General features: G+C 38.2%; 1 protein-coding gene across 1 annotated transcript in view; it reads left to right on the top strand.

The window, feature by feature from the left end:
* Window positions 1-1,094: 1,094 nt before the first annotated feature.
* MAMDC2 (MAM domain containing 2) overlaps window positions 1,095-23,354 on the top strand; it is a 238,542-nt gene continuing 216,282 nt past the window's right edge. The window contains exons 1-2 of the mRNA XM_074280715.1: window positions 1,095-1,478; window positions 1,867-1,980. Coding sequence (XP_074136816.1) covers window positions 1,445-1,478; window positions 1,867-1,980 — 148 coding nt within the window. The 5' untranslated portion in view covers window positions 1,095-1,444. The remainder of the gene's footprint in view (window positions 1,479-1,866; window positions 1,981-23,354) is intronic.

The raw sequence follows: 23,354 nt of genomic DNA, 5'->3' as shown, positions 1-23,354 counted from the left end.
AACAAATTTTTTAGTTTTTTTCAGTTATTCATGAAATTTTAATGGAATTTGAGGAAGGCCTTCAGCACTTTGGGGCATGGGGAACTTATGGAAGAACATGGACAAGAATTCTGCAGGACAGGCAGGTATAGATGTGGTGGGATTTGCAAAAATGGAGAATAGTCCCACTGAGGAGATCATGAAAGTTAGAATACTAGGACTACCTAATAATGTGAAGAATGACCTTACTAAACTTTAAAACACTATGTGGGTAATTAATATTTTTAAATTTTAACAGTAACCCTTGCTTTCTTTCCCCTAAGATTTTTATCTCAGATACGTCTATTAAGGTCAAGGAACAGACATTATAAATTGTATTAGTTCCTTTTTCTTCATCTATACTCTGAAGTGGAGGGGACTGTTTTGTTTTTTGTAGGGGTGGGTTTTATTTTATTTTATTTTTTTACTTTGGAGCTTGGGGGAATAATTTAGGAAGGGGAAAATTCTTGCCAAAGAATCTAAAAAAAAACATTTTTGGATGCCTAAAAAGGAAAAAAAAATGTGTACTACACACACCAAAAGAAGAGCAAATTTAGCAAAAAAGGGACTCATCTGATTGAAGAAACGACTATCTCCTTAGCTGAGTTACAGATTTTTGGCCCAAGATTCTTCTGGATACAAAGAATATAACTGAACTGTTGGTAGTTAAGACAAGCACTTTTGTGTAAAGTTTATTATTGCATTATCAGTACCCCAAACACCCAAGAATATGTCCTGAACACATTCCAACCCTGTTCTATTCTGGGGAGAAGAAGTTAGAAATAAGGGATAAACCTAGATGATTCGGTAAACCAGATGCGGGCAAGTTCTTGCAAAGGTCCCCAGAAATAATCTGGTTCCCCCAGAAGAAAGGTGGGGAATTATCATTCTCTCAGCTCCGCTCAATTCAGTATTGGGTCTCCTTGTAATAACGTCTCCTGGATCATTCTTTTAGAGTCAAATACCAGAGCCAAGGGCCTACATCCTGACCTGCTCTTTCTCCTCTTCCAATCTTTCCTTAGCCAGGCCTGGGTTTGGCCCGAAAACGTACAGCTGTCTCCTCCCTCCCTAGCTCCGCTGAGGACCAGCTGTGCAGCAGAGCGAACTCCATTCTGGACTCCAGTTCTGGAGCTGCCGTTGCAGCCTTCGCCGCTCGTGACGCTCCTTCAGTAACCTCCAGCTTCACGAGGAGACACACAGAGCTGAGATCCCAAGTTGGGCTCATCTAGAAATTCACTTTGCTGTCTCTGCAGGCGACAATTTATATACCCGCAGTGGCGTTCCCCGCCCACTCCCCCCAGTGCGGCTACCTCTGATTCTCAGCCCTCCCTCTCCCCCTTCCAACTCTTAAGTCATCGCGTTGCAGTGAGCTGTCATCTTAAAGTCTGAGAGCTGCATCTTTCCAATTCCTCCCTGAAGGGCGACTATGCTCCTGTGCGGTGTCTTCCTGGCAGTGCAAGGTAAGAGTCAGGACCAGGAGTAAGAGCACTCTAAACTTTGCCCCACTGGAGCCTATCCTCTATGCTGCCCACCGTAATGGGAAGCTTTGCTATGGGCGTGCGCTACAGAAAGCTCATTCTCTCCCTGGAGAGAGCGCCGGGCTCTTCTGGGCTGGCAACGGAGCGCGCGATGCCCTGTACTGCTCTTGCAATTTGCTCTCTGGTCCCGTCTTGGCCGATATTGGGGGTGGGGTGGAGAGTGCAGACGGTGGGGAAGGGTATTCTCAAAACACCAATGCAGCCCTCTCTCCCCCAAGTTTTCCCTCCACCTACGCTGGCTTGCATGTGATCATCTCTGCTTAAAGTTTGGCCCAGGGAACATGTATTGAAACTTTCTTTGTACCGGCAGTGCTGCAGTTTGCCAGAGCTGTGGAGCTCCCTGCTGGCTCTTGTGCCTTTGAAGAAAGCACTTGTGGCTTTGACTCAATATTTACATTTTTGCCGTGGATTTTAAATGAGGAAGGTAAGGATGGACTTGCCTTTCGGATTTTGACTTTTTCAGATGGGATTTTTATTTTAATGTTAGATGTTAATTTCTTATTCACAGAGAAGAAATCCAAGGTGTCTGAAAGCTTAAACATGCCATTAAGAGTAGAAATCAGACAATAAAAAGATGAAATTATCAGTTTACTTCCTGTCTCCATTAAAAAAAAAAAAAAAAGGTTTAAAAGATATGAGCAATCCCAAAGTCATGCTATATTTACTGTAAAGAGGGCTGGACTGAGAGTTGGAAGATGAGTTCAAATCTTAACTAGCCTACTTGTTGTGTAACCTTAAGCAAGTTACTAAATTCTGAGTCTGAATTTCTTCATCTTTAAAACTGGAGGAAGCTGTTAAAGGATGGCTTTTTAAGTCTGTTGCCATGCTAAGTGCTATCTTTTGGGTGATAGATTGAGGTAGCATGGGTAGTGAAAAGTGAGATGAATTAGAAGGATCTAGATGAACTCTAATCCCATTCCATTTCTAACTAGCTGTGTCATCTTGGGCTAGACACAGCTTCCTTGAGCTTTATTTTCTACAGTGGAAAGGGAACTAGATTTTGGAAGTAGAGACCCCAAGTTCAAATTCCATCTTTGATACACTAATAACCCTGTGATCTTTAGCAAATTACTGAAAGCTCTGGGCCTCCAAAATAAGGGAATTGAACTAGAAGCTTCTAAGGGTTCTTCCAGGTCTAACACTGTGATTCTATGTGTGATAAATCTCAGTTGATATTTTGCTCCCTAATACATATCAAAAAATGGGGGTTAGCTTGTTTTTCTTGGTTGTAAAATAAGGAACTCTTCAGTTTAGCATGGAACTACTTCCTTTTCTTTCCCTCATTTTCTTTTTTTCCTTTTCTGCCTTCCTCTCTTCTTTGGCCTTTTTAAGGTAGAAATGCAGCATAGGAAAAATTAACTTATGTCCTTATCAGAATGTAATTTTATTGGAGAATGTTGAATACACAAAACAAGAGATTGAAAATCTGAAATGAAAAACATTCCTGAGTTGATAACTGAGTAATCTACCTGGTTAGCTGAGAAAATAAGATGGTTTTGATGACCTTTTCTACTCCTGTGGTTATCAAAAGATAAGCTCAATGGGCACTAAAAATTAGTGGTCAAAGCTGACTCATTGACTCTTAACTAGATGTTTGACTTTGAAGTAAATTTAACCTTATTGTATCTTGTATATTATAACTAGTAAACACTGAGAAAATGAGTGTGGAAATTACCTGTCCTGGTAACAGCACTAAATTTAGCAGAAAGAACCATACCAGAACAGGTTCACATGGCTTTGTCCTAGTACAACGGCATGTGGTGATCCTATCCATGGTGATCATGTGTTAACTGCTGTTCTTGTACCTCATCTCCATCATCTAGAAGCATAGGGGACAGCTGGTCCATGGGATTCTCTAGGAATAATAGAACCATAGTTGTGGAATTTGAAGAGACCTGAGAGGCCATTTAATAATAGCATTAATAACAATCATTAAGATTTATGTAGTCCTAAGATTTTAAATTGCTTTATTTACATGATTTCACAACTGTATTATTATTATCTGTATTTTACAAATGAGAAAACTGAAACCCAAGGAAATTAAGAAACTTGCCCAAAATGACACAGCCTGAATTTAAATCCAGGTATTCTGATAACAAAACTAATATTTCCTTCTGTTTTTTCTATGGGATGAGCTCTGTCCTCCGGTGTGACTACACACGAAATAGAACTGGTCTTTCAACTTTATTCCCACCTTAAATACACTGTTGAATGTGTCCCAACTGTAATTTTGGCTAGTTAAATCTCTAATAGAAAGATTTGAATTCCTAGCTATCCTAATCACTATCTCTCTGGCTTCAATTTTCTCTCCCATAAAATAAAAGGATTGAGGGAGACTATCTAAAGTCCCTTTTAGCTCTAGATTGATGCTATAGTATTGTCATTTTAGATTTGCCTTCTAGATAATAGTTGTGCTCTCTCCACACAAGTTGGCAGTTTTAATAAAGGAGAAAAAAAGCTCTGTCTCAAAAATCATCTCCATGAAAATGTACCTTCTTCCTTTCTTTGCAGAGGTGAGGGACTATGTTTGTGGCACATTTCATATATTGCCAGAACTGACTGATGTGCTGGTTAGTTTCACTGCATTGCTTTTTTCCCCCTCTTTCTTTCTTATTCTTTGTTAAAAGGGATCATTCAGTGGCTAGAGGAGGGAAGAGAAACTGGAGGCGGTGTAATAACAAAAGAGATGAGTACAAATTAAAGAAAATTAATTAAATTAAAAATAAAATATCTCCTAGTCAAAGATAGAAAAGGAACACCCAGCACTTCAATAATGTAGCTCCACAGTTAACCTCTGATTCAATTTACAACTTACAAACTTCATGGAATCACCACAACATTTCAATAAGCTATGACTTTTGGAAATCCTGCTTCCTTTCCAAGGCTTAGAGGAAGCCTTCTGCTGAGTTGGCACTGGCACAGAAAGAGTGGCAGTTGCAAATTAGGGGAGTACCTTAAGGGTAGGCATCAGGATGCATATATAAAAGTTTAGCTTAGTTTAATACTATAATGGAAAGACTGTTCTTTCCCCTTCTAACAACTTACAGTCATTGCTTTCTGACTTTTTGAGGGTGGCGGTGTGAGTAGGAGGAGCTAGCTTGGCTGGGAAGTTACTCATTTTACTTGCTCCTTGCTAGGGCTACAGCTATGGACGTTATGCCGTTACAAATCAAGTTTTCAAAAAGTTTTAAAAGTTGGATAGAAATGTTTACTCAAGTAAGAAAATTAGGTAGGTGTGTGCCTGCTACTCCAAGAGACAGTTAAAGGCTCTTTCCATTCTAAATTATATTTCTAGGTAACTTGGTCCCAATAAAAGTAACTTCAGATGAAATTCGGTATACATATTGTAAACCTATTTGCTGTTTTGTAACAAAGTCCTCTTGAAATTGGTATCATCCATTCAATTTTTTGGGTATTAAAAAGGTTTATTAGAGATACCTTTGCCCTTTGGTAGCTGAGGTAAGAATGTGTGAAGCACCATTCTGCAGGTGTCACAGAGGATGTTACTACAAAAGCACAGCTGAAAGAATTAGAAAAGGGTATAGTTATTTAAATATGATATTTTAAGAGGAGGAAGGGGAGAGGAGCCCATCCAAAAATACTTCCTTGTAGCCTGAAATTGCATTCATTCTTTTGGGCTAAGAATTTCTAATTCCAGAAACCCCATTAAAATATTCCTTCCTTTGGGAAGCATATTAAGCATGAATACCATGTAATAGGAATGGATCAGCCTTCATAGGTCAGTTTCACAAGAGAAAGACACACAAGTGAAATACAGCAGTAGGACTGGGAAAGGGTCAAGGGAAACAAAGGCCACCTGGGCAGTGAGAGAGCAAAGCAACCCTCCCCCCCCCCCCCCAGAGGAAAGGAATGCATTCATAAGAAGCAGGAGGATATACAAAATAAATTTTGCCTTTTTCACAGTATGTCCCAGCTGGGACATATTTTCTTTTACTTGGACTCTTTGAGATTGTATTTGATATCATGAGTATGTGTAGGGAGTTATATTTGCTACTATTTTGAATGCACTTAAGAGTTTGAAGTATGTCTGTGGAGAGGGGGAAACATAGTACCATTTGGTCAACTTTAAAATTTTAATTTCCTTATTAATAATATGAACCCTTATTTATTTAATGCTTTGATATTTTGCAAAGAACTTTCTTCTTTACAATAAATAAATTCATAATTAATAAATATAAATAAATAAATAAACAACCAATATAATTAAATAAATGAATGAATGAATGAATAAAGTTATCCTTACTTTGGAAGTAAGTTATCATAACTGAAATTTGAACCTGGGTTATAGCCTAATGGAAGCTGGAAGGCACCTGAGAAGTCATCTGGTCTTTTTACAGATTAAAAAACTGAGGCTAAGGGAGGTTAAGTATGGACAGAGATAGAATTTGAACTCATGTCTTCTGATTCTAGAACTAATGGCTCTTTTTAGTATACTGTTTTACTGACTCTAGAGTCTAGTAACCCTTTTTAACTGAAGCCACAAAAACTCTTATTTATCTTTTGAATTAAAGATGCTTCTGGGATTTAGAAAGTCTTAAGGACAGGGCTAGGGAAACTAAATGGTACAGTGGATAGAGCTTGGAATCAGGAAGACTCTTCTTTATGATTTTAAATCTGGCCTTAGACACTTATTAGCTATGTTACCCTGGGCAAGTCACTTACTCCTATTTGCCTCAGTTTCCTCATCTGTAAAATGAGCTGGAAGTAGCAAATCTTTCCAGTATCTTTGCCAAGAAAAGCCCAAATGGAGTCACATAGGATAGCTCAACAACAAAGGGCACTAGTACTTTGCTTTTTAAAAAGCACCAGTTAGCTTCCAGGTTTTAAGACTCCTAAAGGCAATAGGACAAGCCTGAAGTTCATAATTCCAGGTATCTAGCAGATGTTCAGCATTGCTTTTGGCTCTATTTATAATCATAGACTATGCTTGACCATCTTTGATATAAGATATTTTCCACCATATCTTTTATGAGGAAATGCTGTATGGACTTGAGGAAAGTATTAAAGACAAAATGGGCATAGAGTTTCACAATTAGAATTTGGAACTTTGAAGTATATCAAGAAAGAGGGCAAGATGTCAAGGCAAGAGAGTCAAGGAAAGTTAAAATAGTCACAGGATTAAAAGGTTTTTAGTGCATAAGGAATCAGGTTTGAGAAATAGCTTAATACAAGAAATAGTTTGCTTATCAGAGATGGGATTGTGGCAAAGCTTCTTATTAAAGAAATGGCTTGTCTGACCCAAAGCAGATAAGAATGATTCCATGCCTTTAAATAAAGCAGGGGAATGCATGCTATTGAAAATAGTATAACAAAGAAGTAGAAAATGCAAAATATGCTAAAAGCACCTTGCAAATACACAAATGGGATTATGGGACATCTCTTTTTCCTTTCTTCTCTTCTGGTGTATTTTCTTTCTTTTAGATGTTTTCTCTGTCTTGGACATCAGAGTTTCACATACCAGCTATTATTAACAAGGATAAATCCTGACTGGTGTTTGCTCTAAATTGAGCAATAGCTAGAAACACAATATAGACCCTAAGGGCCCTTATTCTAGGACTGATTGTTATTCTGCATTCCTTAAGGTTCAGGGCCCTTTCCAGGTTTCTGCAGTGCCCAATTCTCTAGATTCCCAGGAACTTAGAAATTACTTTGAACACTTGCTATTCCAATAGATAATGACTATTGTGACCTGTTTTTGCTCTTGGCATGGAACTGAAGCTACCATTATTTTGTTCTTATGAGCATCTCAGGATCTCAACTGTCACTATGTTTAAAAGTCAGTGTCTAACTGAAATCTATAGCTTCCCTGGTGTGTGTATTTCAGAGAGGCAGTTGTGTTGAGGAATCCAGCCAATTTTTTTCTGCATACCGCATAGCATTTTGCTCCATTGCTACTGCTGTTACTAATGCTTTGCCATGGCATGATTCTGGTAGCCCCCTCCCCCTTTCATCTTCCCCAACCATAGCACAGAAATACAACTAACTTGGGGTTAACTTGGAGCCTCTTCAAAGGGCTTTAGTTATTACAGAAACCTCATTTATGACATGATCTTACCTGTAATATAGATCTATTAAAGAAAAAAATCAAGGCCTATGTGCAAAAATAAATAAACAAACCAATAAATAATCAAACAAATAAATAAATGAGGCCTGTCCCTTGGTTTTTCTAGTTTCTTTTCCTGATCCCTAGTACCTTATCTCCTTATCCCCTAGGATCATGCCTCCTTACACCATATCATGTTATTCCATCCAGCATTTAGGCTGCCAGTAGCACAAAATAACACTTTTTTGGGCTATGAAATACCGATTTCTATGTCAGATTGTGTAGACAGAAATTCAAGGGAGAATTATAGAAGTAACCACAAGGATTATATATGACTGGGTACATCTTGCCACTGAGCAAGAATAAAAAATGAGAGCATTCTTAACAGACTATGTGGGCAAGTCACCTAACCTCACAGATCCTCAGTTTACTTACCTGTAAAATCATAGGATCATACATTTAGAGCTAGAAGAAGCCTTAGAAGTTCCTCTAGTCCAATCCTTTCATTTTACAGATAAAGAAACTGAAGCTAATCAAGATTAAATGAATTGTCCATTTCATACCTATGGCAGGCAACAAAGCTCATATTTGAACTCAATTCCTCTGCTTCAAAGTTCAGCACTCTCTTCACTTGTGATCTGATAGAAAGCCTAGTGAATTAGATATTACAGAAACCAGAAAATGGCCTTGAGCAATAGAGAGTGATAGAAAGACTATCAGTTTCCAGAACATAGCCCCTTATATAATCTGTTTTACAAGGTGCTTGTAAAAAATGTAAACATTAAAGCTAAACACACACACACACACACACACACACACACACACACACACACAAAACTGTGGAGTTGTAACTAGAGTGAGGCAATGGTGATTTGCCCTAAGGTATTTACCTAGGGTAAAAGGGATTGGAGAAGGTTTTCCTCTTTCTCTGCTGTATTCATATCTTGAAAGCTCACTCCCTTTTCTGGAATCAGGTTGCCTTCTGAAATTTAATTTAATTTGCAATGATGATCTGCTATTCCCTCAAAACTCCTTCTCCCAATACTATGTTCCTAGCACCTCCAGGAATTAGAAATTATCAGCAAAACTGTGGGGGTTTAGACCAAACATTAAGGAAACATAATGAAGATTGAACCCCACACAAGTTCTTAAGATCTTACATTCAGAGATAACCAAACCTAGCCTGCAAAGGCAACAGTAAAATTATTTAGATGCAGTGGCACAGTTAAAATGTTAACAATAATTCAACCACTTTCCCACTCTCCAATATCAGTCTAAATTACATCAGGAGCAGTGATCTTCTAAAGTGGTTAAGGAGTTTTCAAACAGGTTCAATCTTTCCCTCTAATTTCTCATTTCCTCCTGCAGTCAGGAAATAAGAAGAGAAAAGAAAGAATGAAGCTATCTTTACTCTCTTAACAATTTAATTAAATTTGATTTGGAATTTTATTCCCCAGCCATCATCCCAAAGGTCTTTCCTGAAGCTTTAGAGATAGGGTGAGACAAAAGAAGGAACACAGATATTTTTCCTGGAAGAATACTGCACCAACAACTCAAAAAGTTGGGATTCCGTTTGGTCACCAAATTATGTCTAGTTTTTGGGGTCCCCTACGGGCCACCATAAATGATGAGGTTTAGATTTGGGATAGCCAAATGAAATGAGGTTTAGTGGAGGTGTGAGCAGTTCTCTGTAAAGGAATTTACAGACCTGAAAACCTAGATTGATAAAAGAGGTTTTTTATGGGGATTGGAAGTAAGGTTAGAAATCCTGACAGAGAGGCATAAAATCTGGTTGGAGAAATAGTTAAGGGTAAAGAGAGGATGGCACTGGAAACATTCCAGTAGGCAGAGAGTCTTTGGGGTGCCAGGCGGGGTGCCAGGCATAGTGCTGGCATGTTTAGACCCTCTGCAAAGAAAGGGGGCTTATAATAATATAGGCTTTGGCTATACAAGAGGGATTGTGGGTAGAGTCCCATGTTGGTTCCTGGCTGGGTTTCAGCCAGGGTTAGAATTTGAATTGAATTCAATCGATTTTGGGACTGAGCTTTCCCTACCCAGATAACAAAGATGAAGCTGTTTGTGCTTGGGGTGGAGTCCCCTCACTGAGGCGGAGTCGAAGAAGGTTTTCTCCTTTAATGATTTTTCAGAGTTTTGGGGTTCCCTCTTCATATCCCCCTCAAACAGTCAAAACTTAAATTCATTTAAAGGAAAAAGACTCGGGCCCTTATTGAGATTTTGAGATTTTCTCCTTCAAGGATTTTCAGAGTTCCGGGGTCCCCTCTTCAAACTTTTCAGTTCAGTAATCACCACAAGAACAGCTAGGTGTTAAAGTCCAAATCCTTTATTATCTCCTTCCGGGGGCTGGGCAGCTTTCTGGAGAGCCTTTCAGACCAGCCTTGGTCTCAGTTGGGGAAGTGCAGGAGGCCAGGCCAGCCACCAGGAGCCTGACTGAAGGTGAAATGAATTTCTGTCTCCTTGGCTCTGAGAGCTTCTAGTGCAATTGTCCTCTGTGGCTCTCAGTTCCTGCTTATATGCTCCATACTGAATATAAACCAATCATTTTATCACTAGGAAACCGTTATTTGTTGTAAGATTAAATCAATCATACTGAACCATGCTAAATTTAGATAACCATTGTCTCATAAATTCCATTTAGTACCTTGTAAGAAATTTAGAGTTCTGGTCCATAATACTTGCCTCAGAATGTAATTGGTTCAACATTGAGTTTCATTCTTCTTAGTATTGTCTTAAGCCTATTAACTATACTTCTTGAAAAGACCCAAACAGGTTGGCCTATGCCTTGGTTTTCCTAGTTTCCCTGCTACCTTATCTCCTTATGCCCTAGGATCATGCCTCCTTACACCCATATCATGTTATTCCATTCCAGCACACTTCCCTGCATCCTGGATCTCTTACCCAGCTAGTCAAAAGTTAGTCAAGGAGTAGCATTTGGATTTCTAGGTTCTCAGTTCATGAGTCTCTACTGTATTAGAGAGCAATTAGTTAAGAATACTTTTAAAGTGTTTGTTTTTGTAACCTCTTTTTTATTTCTTACTATTCTTCCTTATAAATTCTGTACTTCAAACTGCTCTACCTCTCTTGTTCCCTGGAATATTTCCTATGGCGTTATTTATTTATTTATTTTTTGTCTCTTTGAAGCTCTCTCCTATTTCCTCACCTTATAGTAATTTCTCTGTTCTCTGAATTTCTTCTTATAGCATTTAGTTTGTACTTTTCTTCTGGCACTAATTGAATATTGCCTTATCTTCCAATTCTTCCTTTCTTCAGGAGAAGATGTTTTGGGGTGAAGAATTTCTCTGATACTCCACAATTTACACTCTATAATTAACTACTCATGGTTCTTCTTGTTCAGTCTATGTGTGGACTATAGCACGCCAATGTTGTCTGTCCATAGGGTTTTCTTGGCAAAGATACTGGAGGAATTTGCCATTTCCTTCTCCAAAGAAACTTTCCCTGGGTCACACATCTAAGAAGTGTCTGAGGTCTCATCTGAACTCAGGTCTTCCTGTTTTCAGGTCCACCATTCTTATCAGTGGAGCCATTTATTTAGCCGCCTCCAACTTGTCAGTAGAATTTAGTATTGGAATTAGGAGTAAGGGCAAAAATGCCACAGCTCAAAAATTAGATCCTATTGGAGATTTCCAGGATCTTAAAAATCCTTATGTTCCCTACTTCCTTTAGAAAAAGATGTGGATTCTGGGCCCTCTTCTATTGTATGTCTTCAAACTATTAAATAAGTTCTACTAAGACTGACATTTATAATAAGCACAAAACATTCCTTCCTTTCTTCCTAAAGCATTTTTTTCTCTCTTTTGCAACTCTGAACTCTCCCAAGATATCTTGGGGTTTACTGGATAGATTTCTTTCTTAAGCACCAAGTCTTAAACCAAAACCAATTTAATTGTCCACCAATATGTCCTAGGCCAAGTCCTATTTGGTCATTGGATCCTGATTGACTCAAATTAAATGTAAATAGGAGTTATTTTTGCTTTGGCCAGAAATCCTGAGGGTCTTCCCCTCCCAGATTCATTCATTCATTCAGTTAGTTAGTTAGTTAGATTTGTTTTGTTTGTTTTGGTTTTGGAGGGGGACTAGGAGAAAAAAGAGATTCTTTGCGTCAATTGCTACCTAGCCTTAGGATGTTGCCATTGAATGGTTGTGCCTCAAGTCAAACTGAGATCTTAGCTTAAAAAGGCCAAGGCCTTGGGGCAGTTAGGATAGACCACCAGTCCTGACACTTCATAGCTGTGTGACCCTGGGCAAGTCACTTAACCCTAATTGCCTCAGCAAAAAAGGCCAAGGCCTCCCACTGCATTGTCAGTCCTCCTGATCCACATCTGGCCACAGGACCCAGACGACTCTGGAGAGGAAAGTGAAGGTGACCTTGCCCATTCCCCCTTCACTTAACTCCAACTCACTTTCATGTCATGGCATCACCTCCTTGATGTATCATGGTCCTCTTTGAGAACGAAGAACAAACAACAAGCCACCTAAATACTAGGACTTTGGACAAGTTTTTTTTTTTTTTTTTTTTTTTTTTTTTTTTTTTTTTTTTCCGCAAGATGATTTTTATGCTTTGAAATAGTTATTGATAGATTCATCCCTAAAAAAAACCCTAGTGCAAGCTCTAAAGCTGCTGCTCCTGTTGATATTAGCTTTGTGAAAGTAGGTGTAATTTGAATAACACTTTAAAGTTATAAAGTATTTCATAAACATCTCATTGGTTCTTATAGGTTTTTATAGGCTGTTGTTCAGTCATATCCAACCCTTTGTGACTTCATTTGGAGTTTTCTCAACAAAGATATTGGAGTAGTTTGCCATTTTCTTCTCCAGCTCATTTACTCCCTGGCACATACTCTCATATTCCTGATAATTATAGTGAAGGACACTGATAAGTAAATGGCTGGATTTAGGAAATATCATTTCATTATTGTGTCCATGGCTAAGGTTAAAATTTACTCCTAGAAATCATTTTCACAATGGAGTTGCCCTGCCCTTCAGCTCCATATTCACCTTCAAGAGCCACATTGGGAGGAGGTTGCAGCTTAACCTAAAAATAGTTTGGAAGCCTCAGAGAATATTCCCAACCTCTGGGTTCACCTATCTCTGTTGTGTGATATTTAGTAAGTATAAGGGAAAATGTGTCTTGTTCAGGCAAGCTGTCCTAATAGATCTATGTCTTCTATCAGTTTCTAGGTGATTATATAATGGAGTTAGATGCTGGTGAGAAATTTCCATTCCTTAAATGAGAGATTTTTACTTCCATGTCAAAATCAGTATTATTTGGGGGCAGATTTAAAATGAAGACAATTTTAATACAATTTAGCCTACTTGGGCAGTTACCTTCTTTGTTTTCCAGCATTTATGATTAAGAATATCTAGTTCAGCATCTCCTACTAAATTGTTTTTTAAGCTACTATTGATCCCTTATATTTATATGCTTTCCTTTAAAATAAATAAAGAGACAAACAACTGGGAGATATTCTTTTTTGTGGCACTATTGACTCTGTGCCTTCCTATCTTATACAGAAAGGAAGAGCAGGATGAATCCAGCACTGTTGTTTCTGAAAGTACATCCTCTTCATGTGTTCATAGATTTAGAGCTGGAAGCAACCTCAGAAAACGTCTACCCAATCTTGTCATTTTACAGATGAAGAAACTAAAGCTCAGAGAAGTTATATATCTTATCTAAGATTACAGATGCAATAAGTAGCTAAGTAGGGATTTGAAAAAAGGTCATCTGATCATAGGAACATAGATATAAAACTAGAAGAGTTCTCAAAGAACATCTATTCTGATTTACTTACTTTTTGCATGAGGAAAATGAAGTCCTTAAATAAGAGGAAAGATTTGAGGCAAGATCATCTGACTTCAAATATAGCCCTCTCTCCAATGTATCACATGATCATATCAGTCTTTTCTGTTTTTGGAGGCAGCCAAGGTTAAGTGACTTGTCTAGGGTCACACAGTTAGTGTCTGAGGGAAAATTTGAACTTAGCTCCTCCTGACTCCAGGCTCAGTCTCCATTTGCTGTACCACCTGGCTGCCCCAATAATCACAAAAACCAAAGAAAAGAAATCTTAGAATGGAGAACAAGAATGAATCTCATGACACAATTTTGAAAGTTTTTTTCTGCTTCCATAAATATGCTTGTAATACCTTAGAAAATAAAGAAGCAACAGAAGAAGCCCCTTTGAAGTTATGCTCAAATCAAAGGGAAAAAAGCTGCAGGGATGATTTCCTCCCAGATATCTTTTAGCTTAGCTTCAAAATGAGAAAAAAGATTCTTTTTGGTCCTATGGTTTATTATTTTCTGCTCTTACAGGACCTTCTTCATAAAAAATATTAAACATTTACAATGGATACTATATATGAAATATTATGCAGAATCAGCTCAGTGGCATCAGAGATGATAATATCATTGTTAGAAGTAAACATTAGCAGTCTAAAGATATACCATATGGGCCCCAGGCATGATTTGCTATAGATGTTAGACTTCTATGCCATGACTAATTTGCATGGCTGTTCTGGTTACATATATATATATATATATATATATATATATATATATATATATATATATATATATATATATACACATACATATATATATATATGTATACATAATATGCAAAAGGAGTGCTATAGGAAAATAAAAGTGAATTTTCAATAGAAAACCAAATTATTATTATTATTTGTTGTTGTTTTTTAACCTCCAGTCAAAAGTTTCATTATTCAGGTTCACTAACCTAATGTCTGGTTCTATCATTTTTGAGTAAGACTTTAATACTCCTCTTGACTATTGATTGTGATCTTGGACACCTTTTAGAAAAGGAGAAAGAGAGTTTCTATATGTAACACCTGACATGGACTAAATATTTCTCCATTTTGTGAGATGTCACTTGGAATTTCATTATTTCGGAAGTCCAACTAGTGGCAACTAAAAGGGCCCCAACAATGAACCTGCCACAAAATACTTGAAGGAAGGCATTCCTGACATTTAAAAAATTATTCATATAAATTTTTGGTGTCCTTTTGTAATAAATTTAGTTACCTTCCTAAATGAAGCTTTGCAAAATATTAAGAATAAATCTACATGAAAAACTAAAGATCCAGAAATTTCAAAGTAAAAAATTTGTTTTCCTCTTTTTCATCACTTATTTCAAAAAAGATAATTTCTCAAGATCAACTGATGATAGTGACCCAAAAAGGACATACTAGATTTAAAGCATCTTTCCATTCGCAATTTTACTTGCTCTAAGAAACTTTTTATAGAATTAGAGCTAGTAGAGACTTCAGGGGGATCTGGAAGGTCATTCTTACAGTTAATCAAATAGAGAACCTGGGAGGGTGGAACTATCCTGAGGTCATAGAGGCAGTGAAAAGTAGAATAGGGGATGTAAGCAGAAGTCCTTTGACACATTCTGGCATTGTGCTGTCTCTTGATCTACAGAAAATAAAACTGAGGCTCTCAAAAAGTTAAGCAACTTGCCAAAGGTTACAAGATAATTAAAGATTGGCAGATAGAACATTTTAAATTATGGGCTAAGCCCTGCAAATACCAATACTAATGAAAAGAAAAATAGTTCCTAGAAACTGAACTGATGCCCCTCAATTGGGAAATGGCTAAATAAGTTACATTACATAAATGTAATGGAATATTATTGTTCTATAAGAAATGATGATCAGGCTGATTTCAGAAAAGTCTGGAAAGACTTACATGAACTGATGCTGAGTGAAATGTGCAGAACCAAGAGAACTTTGTACATACAATAACAAGATTATATGATGATGATCAACTGTGATGGACTTGGCAACAATTTCCAATAAACTTGTAATGGAAAATGCAATCCACATCCAGAGAGATACTCATCAAAGCATAGTATTTTCATTTTTATTTTTGTTGTTGTTGGGTTACTTATTTTTTTTTTTCTTCTCAATTTTTCCCTTTTGATCTGATTATTCTTGTGCACATATTTAACCTTTATTGGTTTTCTAAGGAAAGGGGAAGGAGGGAGAAAAAATTGGAATATAAGATTTAGCAAAGATGAATTTTGAAAACTATTTTTGCATATATTTTGGGAAAAAAACCTATTCTTATAAAAAAAGAAACTACATAACAATAATAAAAGAAAAACTGTTCCTGTAATGGGCCAGAATTCTGGAGAAAGGTGATAACTCAGTGGAATGGATAAGACCATGGTTATCTAGTTTAGCATGGTGATTAATAGTTCTCTAGTTCAATACATGTACTTAGTACTTACTATAGTTCTACAAGAGTGACACCTATTCTACAAGATTCACACCTACGATGATGTAATTATAATAGAGTATATAAGGTGGGACAAAATCAGCCACAGACTCTCATTTCCTCTCCCACCTTTGTGGTAGCTGGAGGCTGGAACACAAGCCCTGGGACTCAGACATTTATTCCATCTCCTCCCACAGTGGGGAACTAGAACAGACTTGGGGAAGACAGAGGACTGGAGTCTGGAGCACAAGCTCCCAGGAGACTTCTAGACAGAGATTGTCATGGTGGTCCTCCTGCCTCCCCCACAGAAACCAAGACACATTCCGGAGGACCTCTAGAAAGCTGGCCTAGGCCCCAGGCAAGGAGATAAGACCTTAAAGAAGACTATAAAGAATTTGGACTTTTATCTCTGGCTAATCTCCTGGTGATTACTCTGCTGAAATGAAGGTTGGTCCAAAGACCTCCAGAAAACCAACCAGAACCTTACAGTTCCTAATGTCAACTTTTTAATGATGGAAAACAAAACAAAACAGGAATACTGGTAGAGTTGAGACCTGGTTTACTTATCCCCAGTTAATATTTTTGGCAATAGATTATGCTGCCTCACTTTGATAAAGAGAAAAAGCCAATTGCTTAGATCCTAAGAAACATGGAAGACTAAGCTGTATCCCTAATACAATAGAACCTTTGAAAGGTCATTTGATTAAACCTGTATCCTAACTAAAAAGTAGGATTAATAAATGAATAAAAGTAAAATGGTAGAGAGAAAATGTTCTGTGCTGAAAGAGCATTGATGGGACAGTTAGGTGATACAATGGATAGAGCACTGGCCCTGGAGTCAGGAGGAGCTGAGTTCAAATCCAGCTTCAGACACTTTACTAGCTATGTGATATTGGACAAGTCGCTTAACCCAGTTGCCTCCAAGAAAAAGAAATGAAAGAGCACTGAGCCTAGCATTAGTAACTAGCATTTATCTTTGCATCTGCTATGTGCCAGACACCGTACTAATGGTGAAAATTAAAAGAAAGGCAAAAAACTCTTAAGGAGCTCACAGTTTAATGGGGCATAATTTGGGGAGGGGAGGTAATCTTGGAGAAAAGACATTAAGATTTAAGACTGAAAATAGTTTCTTTAGCTGCAATTTGAAGGAATGCAGAGAAGCATTGAAGGTATATGAGGCAGCTAGAAAAAATTGCTTGGAATTGGGAGTCATCAAGTGTCATGTGCTGGAACAACAAGGAGGCTCATACCATTGGATTGAAGAGTATATGAGAAAAGTGTAAGAAGAGAGGAAAGATAGAAAAGGGCCACATTACAAAGGACTTTGAAAATGAAACAGAAGATTTTATATTTGATTCTAGAAATAATAGGGAGCCATCAGAGTTTGTTTATTAAATAGGGAAATGATATGATTAAGCATATGGTTTAGCTGTCATTTGACAGCTGATCAAATAATAGACTGGAATGAAGATATAATTTAGTCAGGGAAAGTAATCAATATTCTACTGCAATAGTACAAGCATTAGGTAAGAAGAGTTGCTCCAAGGTGGTTATAGTGTCAGAGAAAGGAAGTGTGTGTGTGTGTATATATATGTGTGTGTGTGTGTGTGTGTGTGTGTGTGTGTGTGTGTATATGAGATATAAAAATAGAAATGATAGGACTTGATCATTGATTAGATATGGAATTGGTGACAAAAGAAAGTGAGGAGCAAGAATGATACTTGGATTGCAAACCTACATGACTAGGAAATTGGTGGCATCCTTGAAAATAATAGATGGGTTAAGAAGAGAAGAAGGTTCAGTATGGGATAGGATCATGAGTTTTATATATGGAAAAATTAAGATGTCTACAGGTCATCCAGTTCAAGATATCTAAAAGGTAATATATTCCATGTTCTTGAAATTTTCTTGTAATTATCTTTTTTGATACCTAGATCATGTATCCATTTTGATCTTATCTTGGTAAATGGTATAAGATATTGGTCCTTGTTTAATTTCTGAGAAATAGTTTTCCAGTTGTCCCAATAATTTTTATCAAATAATGAATTTTTATCCCTAAAATTTAAGTCTTTACATTGCCAAATAAAAGATTGCTATGTATATTTGCTGTTTTAAATTGTTTACTCTATTTCACTTATCTACCTTTCTATTTCTTAGCCAGAGCCACATAGTTTTGATAATTATAGCCTTATACAACAGTTTAAAATCTGGTGCTATTAAACCTCCTTCTTTTACAATTTATTTTCATTTGTTCCTTTGATATTCTTGACTTTTTGTCAATGAATGAAATTTGTTATTGTTTTTAGAAATGAGGCTGGAGATTAGAGAGACATTAGGGCTAAGCAAAAACAAAACAAAACAAAACAAAACAAAAAAAAACAAAACCTGATAAACAACAGTATTTTTGTTCTTGGCCCAGTAGTTTTCAGTCATGTCCAACTTTTCATGCATGGTTTTCCTAGCAAAGATACTAGACTGGTTTGCCATTTCCTTCTCCAAGGCAGCAGTGTAGAGGTGATAAATGGAACCATGAGAATGGAACCAATGATGAAATCACCAAGTAAAACTGTATAAAAGGGGGAAAAAAGGTTTAAGACAGAGTCTTAGACAATCCCTGTGGTTAGCAGACGTACTATGGAAGAAAAGATGAGCCAGGAGAAAGCAGTGTCATGAAAACCTAGAAGAACAACATGATCAATAGTATAAAAGGCTGCAGAGAGTCAAGGAGGATTAGGTTAGGGGAAAGGACATTAGATTCTCAATTAAGAAACTGTGCTGATGTTACTACTGGGTTTGTATCCCAAAGAGATCTTAAAGAAGGGAAAGGGACCTGTATGTGCAAAAATGTTTGTGGCAGCCCTTTTTGTAGTGGCCAGAAACTGGAAACTGAGTGGATGCCCACTAATTGAAGAATGGCTAAATAAATTGTGGTATATGAATATTATGGAATATTATTGTTCTGTAAGAAATGACCAACAGTATGATTTCAGAAAGGCCTAGAGAGACTTACATGAACTGATGCTGAGTGAAATGAGCAGGACCAGGAGATACACTTCAACAACAATACTGTATGATGATCGATTCTGATGGACGTGGCTCTCTCCAACAATGAGAGGAACCAAATCAGTTCCATTTGTTCAATAATGAATAGAACCAGCTACACCCAGTGAAAGAACTCTGGGAAATGAGTGTGAACCACTACATAGCATTTCCAATCCAGCTGTTTTTGTCCACCTGCATTTTTTATTTCCTTCACAGATTAATTATACATTATTTCAAAGTCTGATTCTTCTTGTGCAGAAAAATAACTGTTTGGACATGTATACATATATTTAGCATGTACTTTAACATATTTAACATGTATTGGTCTACTTGCCATCTGGGGGAGCGGTTGGGAGGAAGGAGGGGAAAAATTTTAACAAAAGGTTTTGCAATTGTCAATGCTGAAAAATTACCCATGCTACTTATCTTGTAAATAAAAAAGCTATAATAAAATTTGTTTTAAAAGAAACTGTGCTGGAGTGTCTGAGCACTCTTCTCCTAAATGGAGCAGGCTGCCAGGGTCATACTTACCAGTCTTTGGAGACCACCAGAATAAACATAGAGTCGAGTCAATCAGGAAATGCAAGCAGTCTATCTTTATTCAGAGATCATCTCAGTGGGAGAAGCTGGAAGCAAGAGAGCAAGTTTCCCTCAAAGCCATCTATTTATCCTTCCTCTCTTCTGGGATTATCTGTGCCACGCCACTTGGCATAGTACCATATGTGGAACACCAGGAAGGAGGCGTGTGCAGTTGATGGTGCACCAAAGGAGGAGATCTAGCAGGAGGACATAGCCCCCTGCCACTTCAAGGAGCCTCATTAGAAGTTCCTATAACTCCTTCATAATACAACCTCCTACCTTAGGGGCCGCACTCCTTTTTACCTCCTGGTTTCACCCTGCCAAGCTTAACAGCTACATGGCCTGCAAGACTATGTAGCTAATCTTGGAGAGAGGAATGTCTCTAACACTTGCCCCTAACAACTCCCCCTTCTTTAAAATTAAGACCAACTGTTCTCATGTTTATAAATAAGAAGCTCTTCCTTAAGCACCTCTATAGAATTTCTAGGAATATGTATAAAGCTTCGCAGCAAAGTAGATAAAAGTAAAAGAAGCAATAATACAAAAAGGGCTATATAGAGCCCATGAGATACAATAGAGAGGATGGGAAAAGAAGTGTGTTTGATCCAATCACCAAGCAGGTGTATTATGTCATTGGATTCATGTTGGTGCCAAATATTTGAAACATTCTTTGCCAGATCTATTAGTATTCTTAGCACCATTAGCTCATCCATAAAGTTCTTGGCCTATGTAGTGGCAATGGCTGTTTTGGGCATTTCCTGGATCATCTCCTTCTCCTCCTCTTTAGCCCCTGTTTTACTGGGGGCAACTTTTTGTGTTCTTTTTTCTGGGATCCAGTACTTTTCCCCATGAGGACCTGTAAGACATAAATAACCTGGCCTTCTCCATACTACTAGGGATGGACCTTGCCAAAGTCCTTCCTCATCCTTCCAAAGGACCTTTTGTGTGTTCTCTGGCATTTGAAACATTGTTTTCATGGGGCCTAGTTTCTTGCCCTGTCTACAAGAGTGTGTCAAATGTATCATCCCTGGGAAGAGGCTTTGTCCAGGAACAAAAATCTTGTAAGTGTATAGGGCCTTATCCACGTCTGCCTATGTGAGCCATTAGGGACTCTGTCAATCTCCTCCCCCCCCCCCTTTCTGTTTAATATGGGTGGCCTTCAAAGTGCGATGGGCTGTTCTACTAAGGCTTGACCCTGGGGGTTAAAGAGAATCCCTGTAATATGTTTAATGGAGAACTTTTCGAGGAAGTTGGCCATCTGTTGAGAAGTTTAAGCTGGACCATTGTTTGTCTTTATGGCATTAGGGGCCGTGAGAAGTGAAAGTGATACAAATGTTTAATAACCAACAGAGTGTTCTCACAGGAGAAAAAGTGTCAATGCAGTTGTGGATGGCCACACGGCCCAACACGGGAAACCTCACCAGGCCCGGACACGGAAAGGATTGACAGATTGATAGCTCTTTCTCGATTCATTTGCCATAAATCATTGGGGAATAAACCCCAGGGATTAACTCCCTTGCTAGGTGGAGGAGGGAGAAACAGAACACACTGAATATACTGCTTCACTATCTGACAGGCTTGTTCCCAGGTGAGACCATAAAAGTGACACAGAGAATTAGTGGGTAAGTGGAGAAAGTCATGGGCATGTTCAGGGGGTGTGGTGATCATGAGAAGGGAGCAGTGCAAGGCACAGTCTGCCACCTCATTGCCAGCAAATATGTCTTCTGTGCAGCATTGGTGAGAGTATATATGCAGGATGTAAATGAGATGTTTCCTAGTCTGTAAAAGCATCTGCAACTCAGCAAGAAGGTTAGCAATTGAGTTCTGAGGTTGTAGGATAGCATTCTCAGTGCCTCTCAGTATTCTGACTGCATATAAACTGTCTGATATGATGTTAATGAGCTCTGAGTATCTCTTAACAGGCATGGAGAATAATGAAAATTTCATTTTTCTAGATGCAATCATAAGGGGTCTCTAACACTAAGGTCTCTTTGGAGAGCTCATGATAATAGAAGCCTTGTGGTTCTTAGTGGCATCAATAAAGACATTTGTACCTTGCAGGCTCATCAACCATCATCTTACGAGGGAGCTGTATTATAATATGGGTCAGCGAAGGAAGGAGTAAGCCTGTAGAATGGGGACTTAGTGTAGCCCATTGAGCACAATACGCCGATAGCCAAGTATGTTTGCATCATGACTTCCCTAACTCCTGGTTCAAAGGATAAACACAGTAAGAGTCTTTTCCCCATTAAATGGGAAGCTCTTTCCACCACCTCAAGGGCAAGTTTCCCCAGCATTTCAATATGGTTTGGTAATACCTTTTCATGTACACACATTCCAAGATTTTGCTACTTTGATGTAATACCATGAAAGGACTTTGTGGGTCTACTAAAGAGACCTCTATGGAACACGTAGGGTCCCATCTCACCATCTCATATTTGTAAGAGAGAGCAATGATCTTATAAGTCCTGCTCCATTTACTAGGGGATATAATGGCTGCATTAAAGAAACAGGAATAGAGCACAAGCCCTTAGCCACTGAATTTGTCCAACTAGTTTCTGAAATAGATTCAGAGTATTCACTTTGTCTAATTGTAAATTAGGTGTCTAATTAGTAATTGTAGAAGTCCCCATGCAAAGCTCAAGGTAAGTGATGCGATAGTTATGTTGGATCTTTTCTGGTGCTACCACTAGTCCATGTTGAGCATATTATGCTCTACTTCAGCAGGGAAGAGAGATCTTTCCCACTGCTCATTAATAACACATATTATCCATATAAGGCAGTATTATGGCATGAAGCCATGTCACCCTAATTGGTTCTAACACTCTTGCTACATACACCTGACATAAATTGGGATACAACACATTCCTTGGGGAAAATTTTTCCACTGGTAGTGCAGATCAGGCCCTGCATTGTTTATGGAGGGAATGGGCAAATCTTTTCTTATCCTCAGGGACCAACAGAATAGAGAAAAAGCAGTCGTGTATGCCTATTACTGTAACTGGCCAGCCAGTGGGTACTAGATTAGGAGATGGCATGCCAGGCTGTAGAGCCCCCATAGGTTCCACAGTAGCATTAATGGCCCTAAAGTCCACTAGATTTTTTTCTTTACAACAAAAACAGGGCTATTCCAGGGGCTGAATATTAATTTTATGTGTCTGGCCTTTAACTGTTATACAATTTCATGTAAAGCTTGAGCTTTTTCCACTGGGAGGGGCCATTGGAGTACCCAAACTGGAGTATTAGATTTCTGTGTTAACAGCATGGGTGTAACATGAAAGGTGGTGCCTGAACACCAAATGGCCCCAATTAAAAATCCTGTGGAGGGGCAGCTAGATGGCACAATGGATAAAGCACCAGCCCTGAAGTCTGGAGGACCTGAATTCAAATCTGGTCTCAGACACTTAACACGTCCTAGTTGTGTGACCCTGGGCAAGTCACTTAAACCCAATTGCCTCAGGAAAAAAAAAATCCTAAACTGAGGTTCCACAAGCCTTCAATATATCCCTACCTCATAGGTTATACCTAAGCCCTGCAACAACCAGGGGTCAGAATACCCCTTGTTTGTCCACAAACTGCCAGAGCAAGTCTTCCACTTCAACCCCTGACAACAACAATTCCTATTGTGCTCCTCCTACCCCATTATGGCATCTGCACAAACCAGCCAGTAGAGCTGTGTGATAACAGACCTATTAGCTTTGGAGTTGAATTTTAATTAAATGCTTTCGCTTTAATATACATATCTTTATATATATATATATATATATATATATGCTATATCCAATTAATATCAGAATATGGCCCATCTAAGAGAGGTAGTGCCTGTGCTATTAGCTCTCCT

Source organism: Sminthopsis crassicaudata, chromosome 1 (assembly GCF_048593235.1).
Source record: "Sminthopsis crassicaudata isolate SCR6 chromosome 1, ASM4859323v1, whole genome shotgun sequence".
NCBI classification, from domain to species: Eukaryota; Metazoa; Chordata; class Mammalia; order Dasyuromorphia; family Dasyuridae; genus Sminthopsis; species Sminthopsis crassicaudata.
This window is presented reverse-complemented; position numbering and strand designations above follow the sequence as displayed.